The 26,026-nt window shown below is 39.4% G+C and overlaps 1 protein-coding gene across 2 annotated transcripts in view; it reads left to right on the top strand.

Annotated features, from left to right (window-relative positions):
- The window catches only part of SLC35B3 (solute carrier family 35 member B3), a 33,195-nt gene extending 20,206 nt beyond the window's left edge, over nt 1–12,989 (top strand). For both annotated transcript variants that reach the window (XM_067568353.1, XM_067568354.1), the window contains 4 exons: nt 1,806–1,898; nt 2,313–2,424; nt 7,284–7,353; nt 8,566–12,989. In XM_067568353.1, the coding sequence (XP_067424454.1) occupies nt 1,806–1,898; nt 2,313–2,424; nt 7,284–7,353; nt 8,566–8,716 (426 nt within the window). In that variant the 3' untranslated portion in view covers nt 8,717–12,989. The remainder of the gene's footprint in view (nt 1–1,805; nt 1,899–2,312; nt 2,425–7,283; nt 7,354–8,565) is intronic.
- Nucleotides 12,990–26,026: the final 13,037 nt, after the last annotated feature.

The following is a 26,026-nucleotide window of genomic DNA, read 5'->3' as shown; positions in this document are numbered from 1 at the left end:
CAAATAAGTCTTCTAATGGTAGCAGTTACTCCTTTAGCTCCAGTGGGAGAGGACTATTCTGATGTCTTATGGGAGGGAAGAGATCAATATGGTTCTACATGATGATGTAATTTGTTTTTCCTGTTTAAGTTTTTAAAGAATTTAGGAAGCGGCATTCAAAAAAGATGTTAGAACAGTAAGGTTGCAAAGTCAAGCACTCAAAAATTAGGAAATGCAAGAATCAAGGTTGCATGACCCCTTTGTTTCATGTGCATTATAATACCTTTTTGATTCATACTGTTTTCTCCACAGGATATCTGTCTTGTTCTGTGCACACACTGGACGGTGCTTTGGGAATGGTTTGCAATTGTGTAACGTATGAATTTGTCGTCTATAGGACCTTTGCCTCATTTGTTGAGGAAGTTGGAAAGTGTGTAGTGAATGAGGCAGGGGGTTACGGTGGGAAGAGAAAAGACGGTCTCATGGTCAAGACAGTTGAATGCTGCCCTGGAGAATTTTATTCTATCCCTGCCACTGTCACCTGGTGGGCAGAGGGATAGGACAAGGAATGAGCAAGCTCCAGTTTGAGAATGGGAGTCATGATGGTTCCTGCCTGCTCCTTGGCCCCTATCCTGGGAACCACAGCAGCCACTACATCCCCTCCAGGTCCTGCTGGTGCCTCTGCCCACCCACACATACAAGTTTATGACAATATTTCCATTGTGGGGACGGTAACCTACCACTGCCTTCCGCCATCCTGTTTGCCACAGGGTTCCTATATGATGCTGGGCATGTTGCTTAAACCAAACTATTTACAGATGGCCACTAATTGTACGTTCCTCATTTTCTCAATGCCCAGCAGGAGACACAAGAGTGCTGAGTGCTCACAATGAAGTGGGAGCTGTGCTATAAATGCATAAAATGTTAAGTACTCTGAAAAATTAAGACCTTGGTGTCTGAAATTGGCCTCCCAAAATTCGTGGACACTTCTGACAATTTTGGCCTTAATCTCTGTGCCTCATTTCCCCATATGAACAATGGGGATAAAAATACCATGTCACCTCATAGAGATGTTGTGAAAATATACTCATTAACGTTGGTAAATAACCAAGATACTATGAGATCATAGTAGAAAATCCCATGAGGAAATTAATAATTCTGTATTCAGCGCATTGTTCAGATGCACACTAAAAGAGGATAAAAAGAAATATTGAATAGCTAACCATTTAGTTAGCACTGTCCATCTTCACTAAATGAGGCAGGGGTTCTGTGGAAAAAATATGTGGTCATGTGATTAAAGACTCATGATGCACATGCACAAGGGGACTAAATTAAGGTTGCACAAGCAACCTTAGTTCTGGCATTTCCACATTTATGAATGCTTGGCTTTGCTAACAACGAGGTTTGTTAAAGTTAATTTATAAGTAGATTTACTTGGAGTTTTGTAAATTAAAGATAGTTAAACTACTGCATGTTTTTAGATATATGTAATTTGTCAAAGTTTTACTTAAGCAACAAAATCCTGAATTTGAAGTATCTACTATCTTTTAGGTCTGGCCTGAGGATGTTAGTAACTGACTACCCACATATGAAAGATTTTATTTTGTGTGGGGTTATGGTAGAATGGAAGTCATGATCCTATTTCCCACTCTCACTTTTCATACTTATTTAAATTCTACTGTCTGAGGATGTTTTGTACTACAGAGTCATCTAAAATTAATTTAGTGTAGTAACAGAGCCACATATTAGAAAGCATTTAATTTTCTATTTTAATTGTTTAGTATTACCAGCTAATTATTTTTTATTTTTTATTTTAACTATTCCAGGTTTTATATTCCTATTCAATAGGTTTTGTGTACATTTTATTGGGATTGACATGCACTAGTGGATTAAGCCCTGCAGTAACATTTTGTTCAAAGGTAAACACTGATTAATCTTGCTTTAAAATAAAAATGTTTAAATAGTTTTCTGTGTACTGAGGACTCCTCATTGAAAAGATTACTATTAATATACCATGGCAAATCTTGCCATTCTCTTAACATAACATTCTGAACTGGACAAGTTTACCTGTACTCCTGATGCTAAATTAATCCTTTTTTTAGTCCTTGATCTACGAAGTATGTGAATTTTAAGAAAGTGCCAGGGTTGAGTTAATAATTGTGGTTATTTTTCCATTATTTAATGAAAATTAAATAAGATTCTTTGCATGAATGCATTGTTGAACAGCTTAATATTGCTCACGCAGTTGATTAAAGTCTATAGTTTTATTTCATTTTGCAACACCTCAGGGTTTATTTTGCATTTTCCTAACATGTTTTTTGTTGTTGTTGCAGCATCCAGTTCAGACTTATGGTTATGCATTCTTTTTTTCCCTGACTGGGTATTTTGGAATATCCTTTGTTCTAGCATTGATTAAAATCTTCGGTGCCCTTCTAGCTGTAACAGGTATGAACAAATTACATATTTAGTATTTTAATATAAAAACAATCTAATCCCATTTTCCCATATAGGACAAAGCTTGTGAGAATTGTTCTTGCTCAGACTCTTTTGTTTCTATCTGAGCTGATTTACCTGAGTTCATGTAGCATGGCTTCTCTGTTGCAGTATATTTGGAAACCTCATGGTTCTCTCTAACCCAGTGCCTTCACCTAGAAGGGCTTTGTGCACAAATATATGAACACCAGGAACCCTGCTAGATACATAAACAGTACACTTGACAGATCTGTGGAATCAGAAATACACACCAAAATATAAGCAAAAAAGGTAAGACTTATTTGGGACAGGGAGGAAAAAGTATTAAAATAAAATGGGACACAGGTGTGCAAAATGCAGTATCATGCTTCCCAAACATAAAATCCCAGTTTCTGAGAAATTCCTGGAAGCCTTTCCACAATTGCTTAATAGATTAACGTTGTACACTGTGTTTAAGGCCTTGAACCTACAGACATTTGTAGTTTGATGCCGTTAAGGCAATGATACATGTACATTGCAGGTTTGGTGCAAAAAAAATCAAATTTCAGCCCCTGCAATCTTGCTTGTTCACCTGAATAAGATTAGATATTTTTGAGGTCCAGGTGTCAAGACTTAGGTCAGAGATATGGGACCTCTTATCCTATCTGACTTTTATTATATTAATTTTGATTTGTAGAATTTTTTTATACATACAAAATGTCTGTCCAGTGCTCTAGGCACACTTGACAGCCATTAAAAATACCATATATAAATAAGTCCAACAATCCATCTCCTTCCTTCAGAAGTTTAAAAAATAAACAGTTAAGTAGAAGCAAAACCGGAACAATACTCCTCCCTCCCCACAACACCAACTCAACTTTCAATCTTCACCAGCTCCATTTTACTACACCACAAAAGCCTGTACAAACAGATGGGCTTTTTAGCATGCCGTGTAGGTCAACAGATGATAGCTATTTTAAACTAAGGGAGAGTGTCAGTTCCAGAGCTGAATACCCTTGCCATCATCTCCCTCTCTTCTAAACCAAGGATGTTGCTATTTGATTTCTTAATAGCAGATGGAAATCTTACCGTATCTCTAGAATGCAACCTGTGTTGGGAGGTGTCAGACAATGCTTTCTATTAAAGATGCAGATAAACTCTTTGCCTAGTCTTCCAGATGCTTTGTCCAACCTTCCTGTGTTACTCACATCTTGTTCCAGATAGTCCTTATATGCTCTATTTTTATACCTGATGTTTAGTATGGTACATGACTGCACCCACTTATGTCAGAAGACACACTTACATAGTGCTGTATCATTGGTATACTGCAAGTACTTAAGCTAATTACTTAAAACTTCTAAGATTAACATATATACAAAGAACAGGAGAGGTGATGAGGGAATCCTGTGGAACTCAACAAGAGAAGATGCCCAATACCATTCTCTAGGAATGCTCCACAAGAAAAGAAAAAAGCCACCCTAGGATCCCCTTGTCCTGTCCTGCTAGGGTACAAAGGCACATCTTATGATCCGTAGCATCAACAGTATCATTGATCTTGGGATCAGTTGTATTGATAGTATCATTTATAGATAGCATGGACATCTGACTTCCACTCATTGGCAGGAGAAGATCTATCAGCACTAGCCATGCCATCTACATCCATACGCAGGTCAGTACCCAGATGGACACGTATCAAGGGGATCTGTGGCAATGAGACAGCCATGACCTAGATAGAATTTCCAGTCTCTCAACATTTGATCCCATCCCAAGTAGTATATCAAGAATATGCCCAGCTACGTATGTTGAGTTGTCAACTATCTGGAATAGTTGTGTAGTGAGCATGAAAATCTTGAGCCAACTCAGAAGATTTGCCATCTACATAAATGAAGAAGTTGCTAAGCCCTTATCACAGCAGCAAGGAACCTTATCTGCTTATGCATGGACTTTGCAATGCAACAGGGTGATGTGTACACTAAAAATAGTTCAGTCTTAACTCTGTTTTGTAACTCACATACAGAATGTTCTAGTAATGAATTTTTTTTTCCTCTCCTTATTTGGAAGAGCAGGGCTGTAGTTTAAAATAATGAAAATGATCAATGCTAAACATACCCTGCATGAAACACAGGACACCAGTGTTTTTTCCCAACAGGGAAGTATTAATTTAGTCTAGTGGTTTTCAACCTGTGGTCCACAGATACCTGGGGGTCCACACTTCCATTTGACATTTTTTAGGGGTCTGCCTAACAATCTTAATGGAGGATGATTCCACTTTCAGAAGTAGTATATTTACTTACCAATTTGTTAAATTGTTTCTAAATCAAAGGTATAGCTAGAATGGCAAGTATGACAGAAACCATGAGTTAGGAATTATCTGTACTAATTTACTGTGGCTTCCATCTGTGTTCACTCAGCCATCATCACTGAGCTGGTATGTTTTAGTATATAATGTTACTTTAATGTAGTATAACTAGCTGCAGCAAAATTACATCTTTAAGTGAACATTAACCTGTACCACTGTGACCTTGTAAGTCATAGAAGCTATCATAGAAGCTGTTTGGATATCAAAGTTGTGTGTGATTTTGAATAGGCAGGGGGAGAAAAAACCTTCTTAGGGTCGCTCTAAGTGACTTTAACAAAAAGACAGGAGAGATTCAGTGTTTTTTTCCCTATTTCCAAAATCTTTTTCAAATTAATGCTCCGTGTCATAGTCAGTGATGATATAGTGATATCCAGAACTGTTCAAAACAAGGGAATTGTTAGAGAGACTTCTAGAGGGTAAAATTTCATTAGTATGTATTTCTCAGAACTAAGTTGTGTCCCTGATCCTCCTGTAGTTTATATAGATGTAATAGCAGGTGGCAAGAACAGTTATGTCAGGCTCATTCCTTCCTCAGGTTACCCCTTTTTATAACTACAAACCTCAGTCACAAGGTATCGGGGGGAGGTAGGAGGATGCCAGGGAACTTTTCTTCCCTTCCCTGTGCCCCCAAAGCTGATTTTCTGTCAGGTAATGTTCTTCCTTTATGTTAGTGGAGGGGAGAATATGGACAATTTTGACCTAAAATATTATCTAATTTGTTATGAATGGTTTTAATCCAGTTTGACAGTATAATATTTTGAATTTTGCTTTTTTAGCCAAGTTCACTATGTGTATTGATTTCAGATGAGCACAGATAAGAGTTGTTTCATGCCTTAAAACAGTTTTTAAAAAGTGTATTTTACTGTGTTAAGGAATGCTATGGAATAGCAAAACCTTCCCAGGGATTCCTGTACCTGACCTTGACTGTCTTAGCACTCTAGCCCTTTTTACTTTGCCTGCAGCAATGGAAAAATGTTTACCATGTCTTGGAAGAATATCACATTCATTACTGTCATCCCCACCCCAACGCCCCTATACTCCCTCTTATTTGCGAGAGGGGTGAAAGAGTAATGAAAATTGTATTTCTATTAGCAGAATGAGAAATTATCAGACTTAATTGGAAAAAAAGAAGAGAAGCCACTTAATTTAGAAGGAAATGGTTACATAAATATTTTAATTAATAACTGATTTGGTGAAAGAACAGAAATAATCTTAATTAGAAAAACGCAAGTAATTTAATCATTTTTAAATTATTCATCTGTAAACTTTTCTAATTAAAACTGTTTTCTTTTTTATTCCCTTTGTTTTTCATGTAATTGAAAATCATTTTATTTAATGTGCATAAATGTCTTAAAATGTAAAGATAATTAGAAAAAAATTGAGATCAGATGAAGATAAAGCAAAGGTGTAAGAGAATACTTCTGCCCATGTTAATCCTAGTTTTGCAGGAACGTTTGTGGAAAAATCTAAGGTTTACCAAAGAAGCTACAGAAGTTATTATTGAGTAGCTTCATATTTAACTACTGTATAAACAGTTAGTGCACTTGCTGATTACAAGTCTCATCTGTTAACCAGTATTTCTATACTTATGCAGTCAGAATATGATCATGTAGACTATATTAGATTATTTGTGAGGTTTTGATGCAATTTACGGAAGTTGTGGTTAATTTTGGCGTGATCCATCAGGTTCTGGTTTTACCTAAATCTGTTAATTGGATTATGCCCTCATCAACTACAACTCAGATTTTCTTTAGTGACAAGATCACAGGTAGATTCAGATTAGTAAAATACAGGTGCCGTCTAAAGTTAATAATTGCCTTCTGACATCCATATCATGTTCAGTGCCCTGACCAAAGTTATTTATCTGTACTGAGGCATGCTGTTATGTAAATAAGACTTTCAATAGCTTCAAAACTACCTATCACCGTCAAAATAAAACCGGAAAAAAATGTCCATGCTAGAAAATTGTGACCCAAAAAAAGTAAGATTGTAATATGAGTACTACAGCACATCTAAATCTTAAGGCTTATTAACATTTTTATACTCATTTTGTTTTAAAAATGTACATAATCTAGTTCACAATTTTTACTGGCAACTGTTTCAAAGATGGTTTATCACTTTCCCGTGATACCTGTGATCTGGTGAGAATAAATGAGCTTTGGGATAAATGAGTCTGGTTACTTTGGGAGTGTCTGCACTGGCGATGGTTTTGCTACATCGATGCAAACCTCATTGTGGATGTGCTGCACCAGTTTCAAACCAGGAGAAGCCACACCGGTGCAAGCCTTATTTGATGCTGGTTGAGCGTATCTAGTACAGTGGGGGTATCTAGTATCTGGGAGTTTGCACCAGGGAAGCTCACTAGTTAAAAGTACAAATTTCCCTGCTATGTATAGACCCTTAATTACCTAGCTTATTAATATCAGCTAATAACAGCTTTAATTGGATTATAACGAGATCTAAATTAGAGTTAACAATTGTTTTTCCTCTGCAGTAACAACAGGAAGAAAGGCAATGACCATTGTGCTTTCCTTTTTGTTCTTTGCAAAGCCGTTCACATTCCAGTAAGTATTGAATTGTTCTTTTATGACTTGTGTATTTCATAAAATCAGATTCTTGATCATTGAAATTGAATAACATTACCAGTTAATCTTACTCAGGCATTTTGATGTTTTTTTCTCATTTCCCTTACAAATGTTTGTAATTTTTTGTAAATATTGACTGGTTGGTGGTTAATGATTATCATGCCAGAGAGTGATTTCTTTTTTCCCCAAAACATAAGACAAGTCCATTGTACATCTTGGGGATGAGAAGGAAGGAAGGTGTTGTTTTTTATTTTTGTATTTTAAGAAAGTCTTATGCAACATCTAGCATTTACTAGTTAATTAATTAGCTGGTTGGGGGCTTATTCTGTAGAGAAAACTTGCTAAAGAACTGTATTCTCTCCAGTAAAATGATGCAATTTCCTCCTTGAATAGGGCTCAACTTTGAAATCTTACCCAAAATACTTTTTTATAATTAAGTTTCTATTACCTTGATGCATTACTTGCAAATTTATTGGCAACACTGACATAGCTTTTTGGAAAATTTTCTAAAACTCTTCTAAAAGATTTACATTGGTAAATAAGACTAAATGATTTCTATCAAGCCTAATTACTTCTGGATTGAAATAAAATAGTGTTTAACTTTGCACTGTACTTGTAATAAGTTTTATTGGAGGAATATAAGCAAAGCTTTCATCCAAATCCTTAAACGTCATTTAGTCCCTCTGAAAAAGGTGTAGGCTTTAAAAGAACATAACAGTAAACAAACAATTTTATGAGTGGAACAAAAAAAGTGCTGAGATCAGGCAATCCAAGGTAATGGAGAAGAGAACCCCATTTAGGAGCAGCAGTCATAAAATATAGGCCCTATAAAACATGGGAATGTACAGCAGAGCAGGACTTAAATTCTGAGGTTATTTTATTCATATTGCTCAGAACAGTTACAATTAATTAAAACTTTTCCACGTATACTAAGCTATATCAAATAAATTGCTTTCTCCAGCCTACTTACATAATAAGAGGAAGGAGAGAAGATAAAAAAAAAAATTAAAGATCCAAGCTAACACATTGGCTGAGTCTACCACTTGGTTTTCTCTTATCTGAGACCATCTTTTAGATTCTCTGACTCAAGAAGTTGATACTTTATTTTTGTCTTGTAGAATGCAAGGCATATCATTGGCACATTAAAAATAAACTGTTAATACTATAATGATTTTCCTTTTTCCCCTTTAGGTATGTGTGGTCAGGTTTATTAGTTGTCCTGGGTATATTTCTCAATGTTTACAGTAAGAATATGGATAAAATCAAGCTGCCTTCACTACGAGGTCTTTGGAACAAAACTGTGGAAGAAAGAAAGATAAGGACGTTATCGCAAACTGTGTAGACAGTGGTTTTATGCCATGTCTTGACTCTGACTTCTTATTTTATTGGAACAGTCTTCAACTGATTCACTTTCCAAAGGGAACATTATTAAAACCAAAGGAGCTGAAGGCGTATTGTCTGCTTGTGGATAGTTAGACACGAACATTTTTATGTGAGCCTTCTCTTCAGAGCACTTGAATTCATCATAGGTGTTATAGCCTAGTCTCAGAAGACATTATCAAGCCACTGAAGGAAAGAAAGCAACTCGTGGCAGACGGCTGAGAAACTATACCCCAAATGGGGGACAATAGAAGATTAATTTGGGCATTTTTATCACATCAGGTGTGGCTGATTTGAGATTATTGGTTCTTTGTTTTTATTGTTGGAGTGGGATTATTTAAAGTAATACTGTATTAGTGCTTAATGGAAGCTGATCAGCAATTGGTTGACCAAATTGAGATTTTAAAGTTGAAAGAGAATATGGTATGTCGTGATTTTTCATTTTAAATAAAATTCAGTTTTAAATTCTTGATGAGATATGCCAATTATATTAACAAAGGTATAACGTTGAGGCAATCTATTGAAAGCAAAATCTGGTTAACAGTTTAAATTTGAGACTGAAAGAATCATGGTTTTCCATTCCCCCCCCATTCAGCTTTTAAAAATTATTAAACAGTACACACAGACATTGCTGTTTATCCCGGTATGAAAAAAGTACCAAGATCTGTGTCTTCTTGCAATATTACCTCACCTCACAAGAGTTGTCTGCTGCCTACTGTACTAGTGTAAAGCAGTGAGTGAAAGTTTTCTAACAGCACATAGGTTAATATATTAAACATATGATTTTGCTTCACTGTCCTCAAATTAAAGCTTTAACTCCAAACCTGAGTAGATGACAGTTAACATCCCATTTCAAATAAGGGCTGCTTTTTGAAACTAGAGTTCGCTCAGACGTAAGGCAACGGATGAAAACACTTCTGAGTCGCTCACACTGCCAAGGCTTTTTATATTCAGGGCTTATTTCTGCATTGATACTACCCTTCACTTTGCAGTATTTAACAGTGCTTAAAAGAAATTTGAAGTATTAACAAATATTTTACTGTTTTCATTTAACCAAGTGACTGTGTAAAGCCACTTCTGGCCTGTGCCATAGACTTGTGCTCTCACATATAAACCTACAATTTAAAATTTAAAAAACCTATGTTAATGCTACAAAAATTGGAGGCTTGCTCTTGCAAATCTTTCTTGGGACAAAGCTCCCATTTAAATCTCAGTGGGAGCTAGTGCCAAAATATGGACTGTAAGATAGACTCTTAAATGTACACTAGTAAAAATCCTTACAATCTTTGTCAGACTTACGTATATTTCCTGACTTTTTAACATAGGGTTTTTAGTATTTCACTTCTATGAGCATTTAAAAGGAAACTGTCTGAATTTTAAATGAGGTAAATTAGATTTCAAAGATCACACTCATTTAAGTGAATGGGGTGAAGTGAAAATGGAATCTATGTCCTTGATATTTCTATTGCATGGCTGGAACCACTTTTTTCAGTGCTGGATTGTCAGAGAACCAGCAGATCAGTTTACATTGTAAAGGCTCTTGCAGCTGAAAAAATTTTTTTTTTTTATTTTTAAATTTTCTTGTTTCTGTAAGACAATTGGGGAAAAACACTTTATGCAAATTGTCTACAAAGAGAGAGCAGCGCATGATCAAAGAAAATGTTCAGTTCTCTGTAGAACCTAGTGCTGTCATACTTGTGGCATGGCTTCAGCCAATATTGCCTCTTTATGGTAAACCCATGATGTGGTTATGTGCTTTCCAGACATTCAAGGAGCTCACAATCTGACAGACAAAAATAGGCAGAGGTCAGGGAATGGGGAATAATAGCTAGTTTATATAAGATAAGAATGGCTATACTGAGGCAGACCAATGGTACATCAAACCTAGTATCCTGTCTTCCCACAGGGGTAAGTGCCAGATGTTTCAGGGGGAATCAACAGAACAGGGCAGTTATTGAGTGATCCATCCCCCGTCATTCATTTCCAGCTATTGGCAGTCCAAGGTGTAAGTGCATCCAGAGGATACAACTTTGTCCCTCACGATCTTGGCTAATAATCATTGATGGACCTATTCTCTATGAACTTTTCTTTTTTTCAACCCAGTTATGCTTTTGACCTCACAGCATCTTCTGGCAATGCATTCTACAGTTCAGTTGCCTGTTATATGAAGTCCTTGCTGATGTTTGTTTTAAAACTGCTGCCTATTAATTTTATGGGATGACCCCTAGTTCTTGTATTATGTGAAGGGGTAAATAACACTTGCCTTTCTCCACACCATTTTTGATTTATAGACCACTCATATCCCTCCACCCCTTAACTGCTTTCTCGGCAAGCCAAATAGTCTGTTTTTTAATCTCTCCTTATATGGAAGCTGTTCCATACTCTTGATCATTTTTGTTTCCTTTTCTGTACCTTGGATTTATATAGTGGTGTTATATTTTCTGTCCCTTTCCTCATGGTTGCTAACAGTGTTAGCTTTTTTGGCTGCCCCTGCACATTGAGTAGATGTTTTCAGAGAACTATCTACTGACTCCAAGATCTTTCTTGAGTAGTAATAGGTCATTTAGAACCCATCATTTTGTATTTATAGTTGGGATTGTTTCCAATGTACATTACTTTGTACTTAACATTGAATTTCATCTGCCATTTTGTGCACAGTGATCTAGTTTAATGAGATCCCTCTGTAACTTTTCACTATCAGCTTTGGACTTAACTATCTCAAGTAATTTTGTATCCTCTGCAACCTTTGCCACCTCACGGTTTACCTCCCTTTTTCAGATCATTTAAGTATGCTGAACAACATAAATCCAAGTACAGATCCTTGGGGGACTCTGCTATTTACCACTTTTCATTGTGAAAAATGACCATTTATTCCTATGCTTTGTGTCCTATCTTTTAACCTGTTACTGATCCATGGGAGGACCTTCCATCTTATCCCATGACTGCTTACTTTTCATAAGAGCCTTTGACATAGGATCTTGTCAAAGGCTTTCTGAAAGTCCAAGTACACATATCACCTGGATTACACTTGTCCACAAGCTTGACATCATCAAAGAATTCTAGTATATGTCCCCCTTGTTGCCAGTTCTCATGATTTCATGAGTCTCAATATTGGATGTTTCTTTTAAGCCCCCAGCTTCTGGACTCACAACATTGATCGGTTGTACTATGGGGCTGGTGATTGTATGAGGGTTTGTGTACATGAACATTAGTTTGTGGCAAGCTGGGGTTTAAATCTCCTGGGCCCTATGTGTCTACGTGGACCCTGCTGCTGCATGCTAGAGATTCCCTAGTGTGCTTGGATATACCTCACTGTGATAAACGGGGGTGTAAATCAAACTAAGTGATTGTGTAGACAAGTCCTGATGAGCTGACAAACAAGTGGATAAGACAAACAGTTGCAGAGAGGAGGGGGTGGAAGGCAACATGAAAAATGTCAAGCGATAAGTAGGGTGTGTGTAATACAGAGAAGGTGGAGACTGAAGATGGTGACAATTTTAAATTTGATGCAATAGTGGAGTAGGAGCCAATCAGGATTTGAAATGAGTTCAGATGCAATTTTTTCCAGTCACAGCTCTTGTTCCTTCCTCTCCATGCCAGACTTAAGCAGCTATTCCCCAATGAGGGCAAGTCACATGCCAAGTTTGCAAAGGGGTGGGTTCTGGGAATTTTTACTGACTCTGAAAGTGTTATTTCAGTCTGAACTCAAGAACAGGTGAATGGATTCCCCTCAGATTTGATGACAATGTTTAACGTTTGGGCTGAGAGCAAGCATAGAAGAGGTCAATCCCAAAGGAATATTTCTCAGGCAATTTTTGAGCAAGTGAAAACAGTAATAGAATCTAAAGTGCAGTGTTTACTGCCTCACTATAATCTGGTGGTTAGCGTTACTGATTTACTGGGTTCTGTATCTGTGCCTCATTTTTTCCATCTGTAAAATGTGAATAATACTGACTTTTGTTAAATTTCTTTGGAGTCCTCAAATGAAAAGTACTATATAAGAATTAATTATACAGGTGGTACATTTATACATCTTACATCAGTCCAATCACAATTTCTAACTGAAATTATAAAGAACATGGTCAGTCACTGCAATCTGTATCTTGTTTTAATCAGCATTTGGTCTGAAATTTCACCATTTGGTAACTGTGTAGTGTTAATGGAATTAAAGAAAGTTATTCACAGTTTGATTATTGACTGAGCTAGTGGACTACACATTAAACATCTTGACATTTTTCAGAATTGCTTGCTTTATATTATAGGTGTTCTGGTATTTACAATACTTTCTCTTAGACTCTATAAGCAAACTAATCTCATGGGTTTAGAGTTGCTAGAGCAAGTTAAAGGGGTTTTGGTATTTTCATAGGTGTGAGTTTTAATACTCATTAATCCCCTGTATGTAACTGAGTTATGTAAGGGAAAACTTCACAAAAGCAAGAAACCCATAATTTGTCACCAGTCATGGTCTGTTTCAATTTCATGGCCTATAATCAGAATGCTACTTATACTATGGTGTAGTGACATTAAGAGAATATTCACTTCAGTGGATTACCATTTTATAATAAGCTTTGTAATGCAAGTGGATAAGAGAAACTTACAAACCTTCAACTGTTCTTTATTTAAGGCTTATTTTGGGGAACATTCCTCTTTATGTGCCTGTTTTTGTTCATAAAATGGTATTTTATATCAGGTCACTAAAGCTGATTGTTATTTGTATAGCATTAGCACCTACCAGCTTCAGTCAGAGTAGGAGTCCATTGTGCTAAACACTGTACAAATAGAACAAAAAGATAACCCGTCTGAAAAAGCTTACACTAAGCATGAAATGAGAGAGACTATTTCCCACCTTCTCCCCCCAGAGCTTCCTTCCCTTTACAGGATGTCTGAGACGTGGACTAATCCTAAAATCCTATATGTCGATAAAATGGGATTAAAGCTAATTCTAAACTCCAGGAGTTCTGGGTTCTGCCATCCACTGAGACACCACTGCAAAACTGGGACCCAATTCGCTCAGAGATTACACCTGCTATTGCTTTCCCACATGAGGTTGCATTACTGCATTTCCTGGGCACCTTTGTATGCCAAAAGTATTAAAGTAACTGATAACCATTAACTGGATTTCTTCCTTCATCTTCTTATGTCAGTTCTGCAAAGGTATTAATTTTTCTCATGTTTGTGTGTGTTTATATAAACCTATAAATTAACTTTCAAAAAAAATCTCATATTCAGCATTTTGACACTATCGTAGATTTAATCTGTCATCCCATTGTTACCTGCTTAGGCAGTGGTTATGTTTAATGTGAAATTTAGGAATAAAAACTCATCTCTCAGATTGTCGTCAATGTCACCTCCTCCTCTTTAAATCACTCTGGCATGGATCTTCAAGTTTTAACTTCTCCTGACTTTTAAGGCTCTACATAATCCCACAATCCCTGCCTACAACTTTGATTTAGTCTCTACCCCGTGTCAGTTACAGCAGCTTTGATGTCCCTTTCGTTCACTTCTGCAAGTGTTTCCATGCTTTCTTTCATGTTTTCCCATCACACTTAGAATGCCCTCCTCAGACCTGTTCACCAAGCCATCTCTCATTCACTATCTCCGTGAAATCTCTTATCTGTCATCTTATCTATAAGACCCGAAGTAGAAGGCAATATTATTTTAAAAACTAGTAATATCCATAGAAATGAGTGCCTGCCTCCCTGACCTGTGTGGTGGGTTTCCTTCTGCTCTTGTTCCCACACACAAACCAGCTTGTGTGTTTAAAAATGCCAAGTCTAAACAGGCAATGGTCAAAGTCTATACTCTTCTTGGCCATGATCATGTTTATATGTACAGCCTGGGGAGCTGGCAAAATCCAAACTAGTTGAATCAAATGGATGACTTAGGCTTTCTTGAAGCGGTTCCTATAGTGTAGGTAACTGCTCAGTTTTTTTAGGGGAAAGATTTCTCCTGACTCATATTTTCCTAATACTGTATCTTAAATTTAACATTTTATATAGTTCTTTCTACTTGACAACCCAAGCACTTTACCAGCACTTTTAATCTCACAGGATCCTGGTGAGGCAGAAAAATATCTTTACTGATGAGGCAGCAGAGAGGTTGCAACGTGCCAAAGTCGCCTATTCTATGGGGAATTGGGACTAGAATTCATATGCGACTCCCCCTTCCAATTACTTAGTCCAAGATTGTCCTTCAGAGATTCAAGTCCAGAATCTTCAGCTCAATCCTATTGTACCTAGATATTAAAAGGATTTCTAAATTACATACAACTTTTGTATTATGCTCCATGAGTTTAGAGGGGAATGACCACCTTAATTTTGAGTTTCTATGCTTCTTGCCACAAGCTTCATTTTAGTATAGTTGCATTTATTTTAACAAGACTATGGAAACAAATTGAAGAGGGTAGGGGATATTGGCTGTCACGAGAGAAGGCATAGAGCCTTTTGTTTTCAATATTACTGGTTTGAATCTTGTCCAGGTTGTTAGTGACCAAAAGTCCATTGTCATTTGACAGCGTTTCAGGGGCCCATGTGAAATGAGTTAATGGTTTGAATCCATATGATCTTAATGGAAGGGTATCAACCACCATTTTATTTAGCCTTCTTAGCAGAGAAGCAAAAGTAGTAAACTGCAATGAACACACTAAAATACAAATCTACAACTATTCAGTTACAAAGAAAGTATTGCTTGTTCTTTGAAATTTTGATCAGTTTCTCCTTTTTTGCTAATTTTTTTCTAGACGGAGATACTATCATATTTGCACTTGTGGCTTTTTAAACTATTTTCTTTTAAGTTTCTTGGCTTTGTGCTTCCTTTATGTTTGGTGTTTTATTTAACATGTTGAGTTATCTGTAATTGTTAGTGACCGTTTCATTATGTTACCTGGATCATATAACTTAATCTTCTACCCCTACCCAGGTTTTTAGAGTAGTGCTCAGAAACTATGGCGAGTACCTCTGCCTGGGTAAAGAAGTCAATGAGCTTTGTTGATTTACAGCTGTTGAGGATCTGACCCTCTTTTGTAGTGTTCGTCAGTTTTAAAGCACTGTACAGGCACACTAAAACTTCAGCATTGTTTAGTTAGAGCTGGTGGTAATGGACAATCACTTTCTTGGCTGTGAGAATGCAAGTTGTTATAGCTCCATTGACTTCAATGCACGATGCGGCCCCTGGCCTCTGGTGGGTAGCTCGTGCCATAGACTGGAGCTACTTGGAAAAGACTATGGGGCTTTTGGGTAAAAAGCATCTCAACTGCTGCTTCCTTTTCAGCCTACCTGTTTCCTCAAGAGATTCAGGCACCTCACTGGGATCCCAGGAGGGGGCTGTCAAAACCAGCCATCTCCAGGGGAACACGGGAGACTTGATGGGCGTGGGGTGAGTAATAATTGACTCCAGTAAGGTAAATGCTGCAATAATCATCAGTAACTGAGAGGCAACTGAAGACTGGCTCAGTGGAACAGGCCCAACATTCATTATAAAGGGGGGAGGGGGGGCAGTGCTAGATACATGGTACGCGTTTGCTAGCAAAATACAGAAAGGGAACCTTGCCTGCAATAGAATTTAGATGTGGGCAGATCTCTTGTACTTCAACTCACACAAATCAATATTGCATAGATAGCAAGACAAAGGTTTTAATCGGGTAAAATTGTTAACTCCTGTTCCAATCATTTCCTGTAGTTCCCAACCGTGGAAGTATTTACACTCAGAATTAACACAAACGATTTTCATGTGGGGTTATGATCAACAGGTTTTTCACAGCATTGTCAATGTCTGTTTGCTTCCCACTCCACATCCAGAAATAAAACAAAGTGCAATGACAGGGCATTTGCTCTATAAAATGAACACGGATCAAAGGCTGTGAAAGTCCCATGATCCTGGTCCTTTATAAAATTGTCAATAACATGCCCTGAAATACAATTTTAGCATCTGAAACATTCCCCAGCCCACATCCTACTCTTTAGATATTACAAGTAGCTTTAATATAACTTATTTGAGCACTATCCATGTGCTGTACACAAATAGGGCTCAGTCCTGAAAGCTTCTATGAGAGACTAAGGCCCAGACTTTCTATATTATTTAGGGATCCAACGATGTAGATAGGGGCTGAGCAGGATTTTCAAAAGCACTTAAGCGGATTAGGCTCCCCTGAAAAATCTCATCATGCACATATCTGCATCTTCAGGTGCTAACAACCTTTGAAAATCCAGCCTTAATTTTCATGATTGGGTCACACAGAGGATGCCACTTCCTGCTCCAAGAAATATGTAATCCAAAATATATCAGAAGGCATCGTGTATTTGCTGCTTTCCACCTCAGAGTAAGAAACTGAAGCTGGATCATGTATTTTTCACACCGAAAATAGTTTTTCAAATATTTTGAAAACAGATCATCATAGTCAAGGAATGCGTTGGATGCCTTAAATACACAATTCAAAATTAATTGCTTCTCGAGAGTCAAATTCTGCCCACAGTTACACCTGTACAACCCCACTGTGCAGGTGTAACTGAGGGTAAGATCTGGTTGTAAATGTTTGTGCTTGTTCAAGGAAGGAACTATAAATTTGCTGTTGTGCTACATAACCATTCATGATAAAAAATCCTCACCTTTGAGCGCTAAATACATAGGGAAGAGATTTCAAAGGCAGTTAATCCCTGTTATGAATCATACCCGGTCCTCTTCCTGCCCTTGACTCCACACCCCTAGTAAGTGGGTGAATCCTAGCTATAACAGCTCAATAATCAAACTTCATTTTTCCTAGGATTAAAACAATCTCAGATTAACAAATCAGCCATGCCTGCCTGCAGCAAGATCAACTATCACTTAGTACTTTTGGCTTCCCAGGCATAGGGGTAAAGCAGGCCTGAATTAACAAAGTCTGAGATAGTTCTTTTCAGTTAACAGCAGATTTTTCAATAACTTGGAAAATGTACTACAGTATGTATAAATATTATGTTTATAAATAGCAGTTCTATTAGTAATTAGAGAAAATACATTAGCCCTTTGCACCTAAGAGTTAAAATTATACAAATAACTGGGTGGCAGATGTGCAAAGAAAAAGACACTGGTACAAGATGTTCTGCTGTATTTTTGCAGCATATGATATAGTTTCTCCACAGGTGAAAGGACAGCTAAATTACAGTTATAAAAGCACTTTTCTCAATTTTTTTTTTTTAAAATCCATCAGACTTGTAAACTTGAATGTTTGGAAATTGTATTTAGCATTCACGTATAGCACTATAGGTATACCTAGAGCTTTGGTGGAAGGATCAAGATTCCAGGTCAATGGTGTCAAATTCCCACCCTGGGGCTGGATCCAGCCCATTTGATGTATTTTTGTGGTTCTACACTGACATCAGTGGGAGCTCTACTATGGACAGAGGCTCATATGATACCCTGGCCCACAGAGCATAGTTAAAAATGAAATTTGGCCCTGAAAATTTCAAAATGAGCTTGACCCTTCTGTTCTAGGCACACCGAGACTTCTGTGGAGAAAGTTGTAATGGTGCTTACAAATAGTCCTTGACTGTACTTAGGGGAGGGAGGGAGGGAGGGAGGGGAAGAAGTAACAGATGAACCGTAAAGTATTACAAAAATAAGAGTCATTTAGTATAGCTAGTCATTCAGTACAATCCACTTTCCAAGCTAAGGGTAGCAAGTGGTGGCACCTTGGTCTCTTGCAGTTTAGTCTCACTGCAAGAGGATACAATGATATTGCTCTGACATGCAGACGTTAGAATGTGTCAGCATTTCATCACTGATGTTCCTAATATGTGGGGCAATAAGGAAGAGTTTTTCCTTATCTACAGCACTTGGTGCATGAAGCAGCAGTAAACGGGTCAGTTTCTTCAACCTTCCCACCTTGATTCAATTCAAGTCTCCTCTTCTAATGCTCTGTTCATTTTGGCAGTAGTTTGGTTTTTTTTAAGTGTGGTTTTAATCACTGCCACTTTCAGTCACAATTGTTTTTTATATTAATTGGGATTTGTGCAGACCAGTTTTCTTAGTAAATCTTTTTTGTTTTTAACCTTTTATCCTCTCTGCCTAAAAACCTTTACAATCTGGACCAGAAAGATTATTTGTCAGTAGGCAGGCCATCTGGTTTTATCATCTGGTTTTAAGCTGGACACTCCTTGTCTAAGGTTTGTCCCCCATTCAGTACTGAGACAAAACCAGACATGATTTTGTCTGGTATCAGATGGGGAAATACCATTTTGAAGATCTCCCTACCCCACCCAGCCCCTGCCAGCACGACCTCACATGCCGATCCCAGTATTCTGGGGATGCGTGAGTGGCCGTCCTACTTGTCAAGTAAAGAAGTAATTAAGGTAACTACCTACCTGAGCACCATCTTGAACATTTATTGAATTATTCCCAGAACACTCGTGTGAGGTAGGGAAGTATTATTATATCATTATATAGATGGGAAACTAAAGCACTGAGATTAAGTGACTTGACCAAGATGCTTCAAGAAGTCTAAGGCAAAGCAAGGAATTGAATCCCTCTCTCGTAAGTAGTAGAGGCAAATAATAATCAATCCATAGTTTAAAAACAAATACATCTGAATAGTTGATGCTGTTGTGATTGGTCAGCTAAGTCAACTGGTATTATTTGTTTCCCAACTCAAAGTAATATTTTAATTCTGTTTCAGAGAATACTCTGGTTTGTAGCTTTGATACCCACAGGTGAGGATGGTCGGAGGATAAATTACAAAATGTCAAGATAGATATGATCGTATTAGAGCTGGTTGGAAAATGGTGGTTTTTCCAGGGAAAATTTTAAGGTTTCAGTGTTTTGAAGAAAAGTTGAAAAGACAAAAATTGTCATCTAAAAGCCAAAAAAAATCTGGCCAAAAACTGAGTGAAAAAAATGCCAGTTTTCTGACAAAATATCAAAATTTCTTATGAAAAGCACAAGCACTTTCCACTAAAATTTTAGTTTACTCAAAACCTGTTTTCTGTCCAAAAATATTCTTATGGGAAATTTTCAAACAGCCCTTTATAATATGTAATCATGTCTTTCTGCAGAGGACAGATATCAGTCAGCTTTGGTTGGTCTTGGGACACGCTATCCATCATAGAGGGATCACAGTGTGGGAACCAGTATTAACCATTTTAAGGGAGGGAACTGAAGTCAGTTTGGGGAGTGGAACTTCTTTCTCATCCGACTCACAGGTTTCAGCCATGATCATTATGTTCCATTCAATCAGATGTTTCCGTACAATTCTAGCATTCCACAGACAAATATAGGTGGTGGGTTTGTAAGAAGCATGATGTCAAATCCTTGCAGACCCAATCAGAAATAGCACGCTTCACAAACTAACATAAAACCCATTGACACAAGTAAGCAGTATGCAGTGCAGGTCTGTTCATTTCATGGCATGAAGATTGTAATTCCTACTTACACTGAAAGGAAAATAGAAGCCTCAGAATACCATTCAACTACACCAGCTAGCCCCCTATCTTTGCAATTTCCTATTGAAACAAAAGAGCTAGGATTATTATGCACTCCAGGAACAACATCTGTCCTAAAGAAAAGTAAATAATTCAAGTACTTTTCTTAATAGATGAAGTACAGGAGTCCTATTACAGCTTATATGTTTAATATGCATGAAACAATCATTTTTTATGCAGAATTAACAGCAATTAATCATTTTTGAAGAAACATTTTGGGTACAAATTGAAGCCCATGAAAATAATTGGAAAACAAAAAATGGTACAGGTTATTATGGAGGCACCTCCATAATTAAGGAGTTCTGTTTTGCACTTAGAGCAGGGATTCAACATCTTTGTTTTGTATGAAAAAGTCAGTGTATCCTCCCCACTTTTACAGCATTTTTTAAATACAATTTGAACTTCTGGTGAAAATACATATAAATATTCACATTAATTAGTTTTTTCTTTAGAAGTTCCAAGGCTTCATATCAGCTTGGGTTTCAATATTTGATAGACAGCCCACATCACTGCCACCTCTGGTCCAGTACAGCACTGCCAGGGGGACCAGAGGCAGGAGCACTGGGGAAGCCCTTAAAGCGCAAAGACATTGAGATTTCAGGACTGGGGTCTCCTTTCACATAGCATCAGTCTAGCACAGCCCCACTACTCCAATAAGTTAATTGCAAATTAAGGGTCAAAATCAGTCTGTTTTGCCTGATTTGCACTCTCTTGGAAAATGCAAAAGAGATGTAAACCCAAATAAACTGGCTGATGTGCACTAGCTGGCTTGTTCTACTGGCTGTCCTGTGGTGAAAGTGTACTGAAAAGTTAAAAAAAAATTAATGACTTAAGATTGATAAAATGGATCTTTAAATCTTTAGAAATATTATATGATAGCATTCTCTTTGGATTTCTTGTTTAGTGTTTTTGTATGAATTTTTTAATAATTTAAAATACTTAACGAAATTTCCAGACAAAAACTAGTTAAAATAGAAGTAAGGTTGAGATTACTCTTGATATTTTTTAATTTAAGAATTACAGAACTTTACAGAGATATTGTAGGTACCCCAAAACAAAGCACTACAAACTCCAATAACCTTAAATCTGCCTTCTGATGAATGGGGAGGTTGAAAATGTGTGTGTGGGGGGGTGTGAATTGGTCCTTAAAAAAAAAATTAGTTTTATCTAATGTGGGACCTCAAACACCAAAATGCTTTAACCATAACTGTGTAGTTATAGTTAGCTTCTCTCTTCGAGTGATTGCTCATATGCATTCCAATATAGGTGAGTGCGCGCCCCGTGCACGAGTCTCCGGAAGCTTTTCTGCCCCTAGCAACTCCCGCGGGTTAGCTCCTGTGCCCCCTGGAGTACCGCGCTCATATCTCAGTATATAGGGCATTGCCGACCCCGTGGCCCCCAGTTCCTTCTTTCCGCCCGTGACAGTCAGTGGAACGTCTGCCCCTTGCTTTGCAAGTAGCACTCTCCGTTCAGTTAATAGTTAATCTGTTAAGTAGTTATTGTTTTTGAACATAGAGTAGTTAGTTAGTAAGTTAGTTAGTAATATAGTTAGCCTTAGGGCTCCGCCGGAGCCATGCCTGGCTCCACCGGGTTTAAAGCCTGCGCTGCTTGCGCCAAGGCTTTCCTGGTTAGTGATCCGCACGACCGCTGCCTCCAGTGCCTGGGAGAGCAGCATCGCAAAGATAAATGTCGGATCTGTAAATCATTCAAGCCCCGGACTCAGAAGGAGCGGGATGCTTGTCTCAGGACCATCTTAATGGAGTCAGCTCTGCATCCGGACTCCGAGCCCCTCCAGATCACCGGCGGCACCGAGCGTTTTGTCGGTGCACAGCGCTCCTCTGACACCGACATCAGCACCGGGGCAGAAGACAGTGCCTAAAAAGAAGAAGCAGCCGGAGGCCGCACCTATGGACTCCCCCTGCGACCAGTACAGCAGGGGGTGATACAGGAGATGCCCCAGCCACGTGCCGTCGAGACTGCTCCGGCACCGGCATCTCCGCGCAGGGAGCCTCCCCCGACCCCGGGGGGTGGGGGAGTGCCCCTGCAGGGGCCGTCGACGCCAGAGGCGTTTGCAGCGGCACGCACCCTGATGGGCATGCCCACACCTCCATCCCTCCCTCGGTCGAGGGCCTCCGGGACGGTGTCTCGGGGTAAACCCATGCTGGGTTACCCCGGTGGGATGAGGAGCCAGGGATCGCTGTCTCCCTCCAGATGGTCAAGGAGGGGGAAAGGACACCCCCCCCTCCTCGCTCCGACCAAGGGTCGTCGAGCGCCTCGACACTGCAGCACTGGGTGTGGTCTTGGGGTTCCAGGAGCAGTCGCTCTAGCTCCACATCCCGCGTTGACTGGTCATCTGAGTCCCAGCACCGCTCAGTCACCGCAGCACTGAGGGAGGCTCGGCACCATCGATCCTCGGTGCGCTGCTCCCGCCACCGGTCGGGCTCACCAAGGGACGGCAGACACCGGTCCCATTCACGCATGGAGACGCGGCACCAGTCCCATTCACCCGAGAGCACTCGGCACCGATCGCCTACTCCGGTGCCGAGACTTACTGCACTGCAAAGGCGAGGCTCCCGATCCCCAGTACGCAGCCCGGTGCACGAGAAAGTTCACGGCCCTCGGCACTGGTCGAGATCCCCAGCCTACGACCCAACAGCAGTACCTAGCAGCCGGCGCCGCTCTAGATCGCGGACGCCCAGCCCAGCAAGTGCCCCAGCACCGGGGGATGCCTCTGTACCGCGACAACGCCTTCAATCCCAGGCGTCGCAGCGCTACCACTCAAGATCCCAGATGCGCAGTCCGGTGCGGGCTCCGGCACTGCACCACTCGGCACCGAGCAACCCTTCGGCGCCGCAGATCCAAAGCCGCGGCTTATCTACAGACAGACGGCACAGTAGGGAGCGTGACCGCCCCAGATCTTCGGCGGATAACCGCCATAGGGCTCGAAAATCTTGGGGGCACTCGTCTACCAGCTCTAGTCATTTGCCCCCTCGCCGGCACCGTAAACGGCACTCGATCGCCCCGGAGTAGATCCCCACCCGAGGTGGACAGGGATCGTACTAGGTGTCACAGGTTTCACAGCCCGGGGCCCCTGGGGCCTGTCTCGTATCTGGCACCGGGACCAGTACCGACTTGGGTGCAAGGGCCATGGCAATGGCCCTACTGGGGCCTCGGCTGCCGCAGACGACCCAGGGAACGGGGTCAGTGCCTTCAGTGGCAGCCCAACCGCCACCCCCAAGCCAAGACAAGGGTCAATCGTCAGAAGAGGACTCTGACCCAATGGAAGGCCCCTCCACGGGTCCCCTCCCACAATCCTCCTCCTCTTCCCCCCCGATACAACAGCCAGAGACCAGAGGACCCCGCTTCCTGACTTTAAGGCCCATCAGGAGCTTTTAAAAAGGCTTGCAGACAATTTAAAGATGGACCTCAAAGAGCTGTCTGAGGAGGAAGACCCCCTCTTTGGGGTTTCAGGTTCAGCGGGGCCATCTAGGGTCGCACTCCCAGTCCACGACCGGGTCCTTAGATTGGTCAACCAGTTTTATCTAATGTGGGACCTCAAACACCAAAATGCTTTAACCATAACTGTGTAGTTATAGTTAGCTTTTAAGGACAGATTCACCAGTATAGTCAAGCAACATCAGTACAGGGCAGAAGTAAGGTTGTTCCTTACTTGGATTTCGTTTAAGTGTAAACATTCTGTGTTTCCTGGGTTTGTAATGCTTGGCATTAGGATAATATACGCCCTAAAAGGATTTCCATGAGACAGACATTCCAGTGGTTGCCATTAAATTTTATTACAGAAGTGCTGAGCAACCACAATGTGGTAGTCCCTATAGAACCCCAAAGCAAAAATGCCCAGAAATGCTTATAATCTAAACAAACTGACCCAAATGAAGGGTAGGAGAGAAGGAAATATCACTATCCCCATTTTACAGACAAGGCATAGAAACAAGACATTGCCCAAGGTCGCACAGGAAAGTTGTGGCAGACCTGGGAATTGGGTCCTAAACCCTCAAGTCCCAGCCTGGCACCGTAACAACGTGACTGCCTTTCCTCTCCTCCTTTACTCTTATATCATGGTGTCATTTCATTCTCTCCTTTATGCTGTAGTTTTAGGACACTGTACTGCATGCTTTATTCCCATCAGCAGAAAGAGGGATGTGAGAATTTCATTAGCTTGATAACCACGCTGGGTCTAGCTGATTTAAAATGAAAAATGTAATTTAAAAATACCTTCCAGGGCTGCCCTGGTGGCCCAGAAATAGTGCTCTGAATGGCCATGCCAGAGACCCCAATTCATTTCACTGCCTTTCAATCCCCCAGCTGCCACATGTACTGAGCAGAGTCCCTCCTATGTGTTCTTCCACAGCAGGCAGAAGGGTGGTTGTGACAAGAGCTGAGCAATTGCTTTAAAAAAAAAAAAGAAGAAGAAGAGGAGGAGCATGGATATACTTCTTCTGGCTCTTTTAACAACTACCCTGGGGGTCATGACCCCTAGGTTGAGAACCCAGGCCTTACTGAATGAGTTATGGATTAGAATGTTCATGGAAACAATTCATTTTATTTCATAGAAAGCAAGTTTCAGAGTCAATTTAACACACAGGATTATAACGCGGATTCTACAAATTCCCCTCAACCACTCAGGGGAAAAAAAACCAAACCATATGGCCTATACAACCACCCAAAACACCTAGAACTAGCTAATACATGCACCTAACCCTTTGCGAATAAGCTTCAGACCAGGAATTCTTCAGTTATTTGGCAACTAATTTTGAATAAAAAAATAAATGTAAGGAAATTACATTGCATTTGTTTACAATTTACAAACAGGAAAAAAAGGTGAAATTGATAAAAAAAAATAATTTGTTATTAATTATTTGCCTAGCTCTAGCTGTGATGTGGGGCCTTGAGGGAGGAAATAAATTATTTGAATGAGGGAGTATGTTAATTCATGTTATAATTTCTCATTTCAAGAGCCAATTTCAACACTAATATGCCCCTGTAACTGTGAATCTTCTTTAATAGCTGCCTGACTTTCTTGTACTGCATAAAATGTAACTATGTTCCCGTTTTAAATCCAGATTTTGAAAACAAAGCATGTGGCCTCCCAGACTTCATTGTCATTAGAAATGCCTATGAACATATAACACAAATAGAGATTTGCTTCAAACTGTAAATTGTGTTTGATTATGTAAGGGAAGAGTTTCAAAACCCAAAGGACAGTTCAGGCATCCAACTCCCACTGGCTTTCAGTGGGAGAACTGTGCACCTAACTTCCCCTCATGCCTTTCAAAATCCCCCCCAGTAAAATACAAGCGGTCTAATGGACTGAAATATGGGGTTAGTTACAATGTGTTAGTCAGTAGGAAAAAATGGAGGCACAGATACAAGAATAATTACTTACATTTTTATTGTGATACAGCCTAGAGGTCCCAGTCATGGTTGGAGCCCCATTGTGCTAGGTGCTATACCAATGATGGTAAGGTGGTCACTGCCCCCAAACAGCTTATGATCTAAGTAACAAACAGACTAGATATATTTTAAGTCTTACACTTGGTCAGAAAATTTTGTCATGAAACTTTATCAGAACATGCGGATTCATCAAAACCAACATTGTTTGCAGAAAAGGATGAGTTTTGTCAAATTCTCAATTCAAAAAAAATTATGGAAAACAAAGGTTGAAATTGGATGTTTTGAAATTTCAAATTTTTTTAAATTAAAAGCTTTGAAATTTGTTAATTTATACAAAAAATGGTCAAAACCGAAATGAAACCTTTCAAAATCAAAAACATTTTGATTGACCCAATGTGCCTTTTTTATTT

The sequence above is a fragment of the Emydura macquarii genome, unplaced genomic scaffold (assembly GCF_026122565.2).
Source record: "Emydura macquarii macquarii isolate MOO-44397 ecotype Brisbane River unplaced genomic scaffold, CSIRO-AGI_Emac_v2 contig_2890, whole genome shotgun sequence".
Classification (NCBI taxonomy): domain Eukaryota; kingdom Metazoa; phylum Chordata; order Testudines; family Chelidae; genus Emydura; species Emydura macquarii.
The sequence above is the reverse complement of the archived record's forward strand: the minus strand, read 5'-3'. Positions and strand labels throughout refer to the sequence as shown.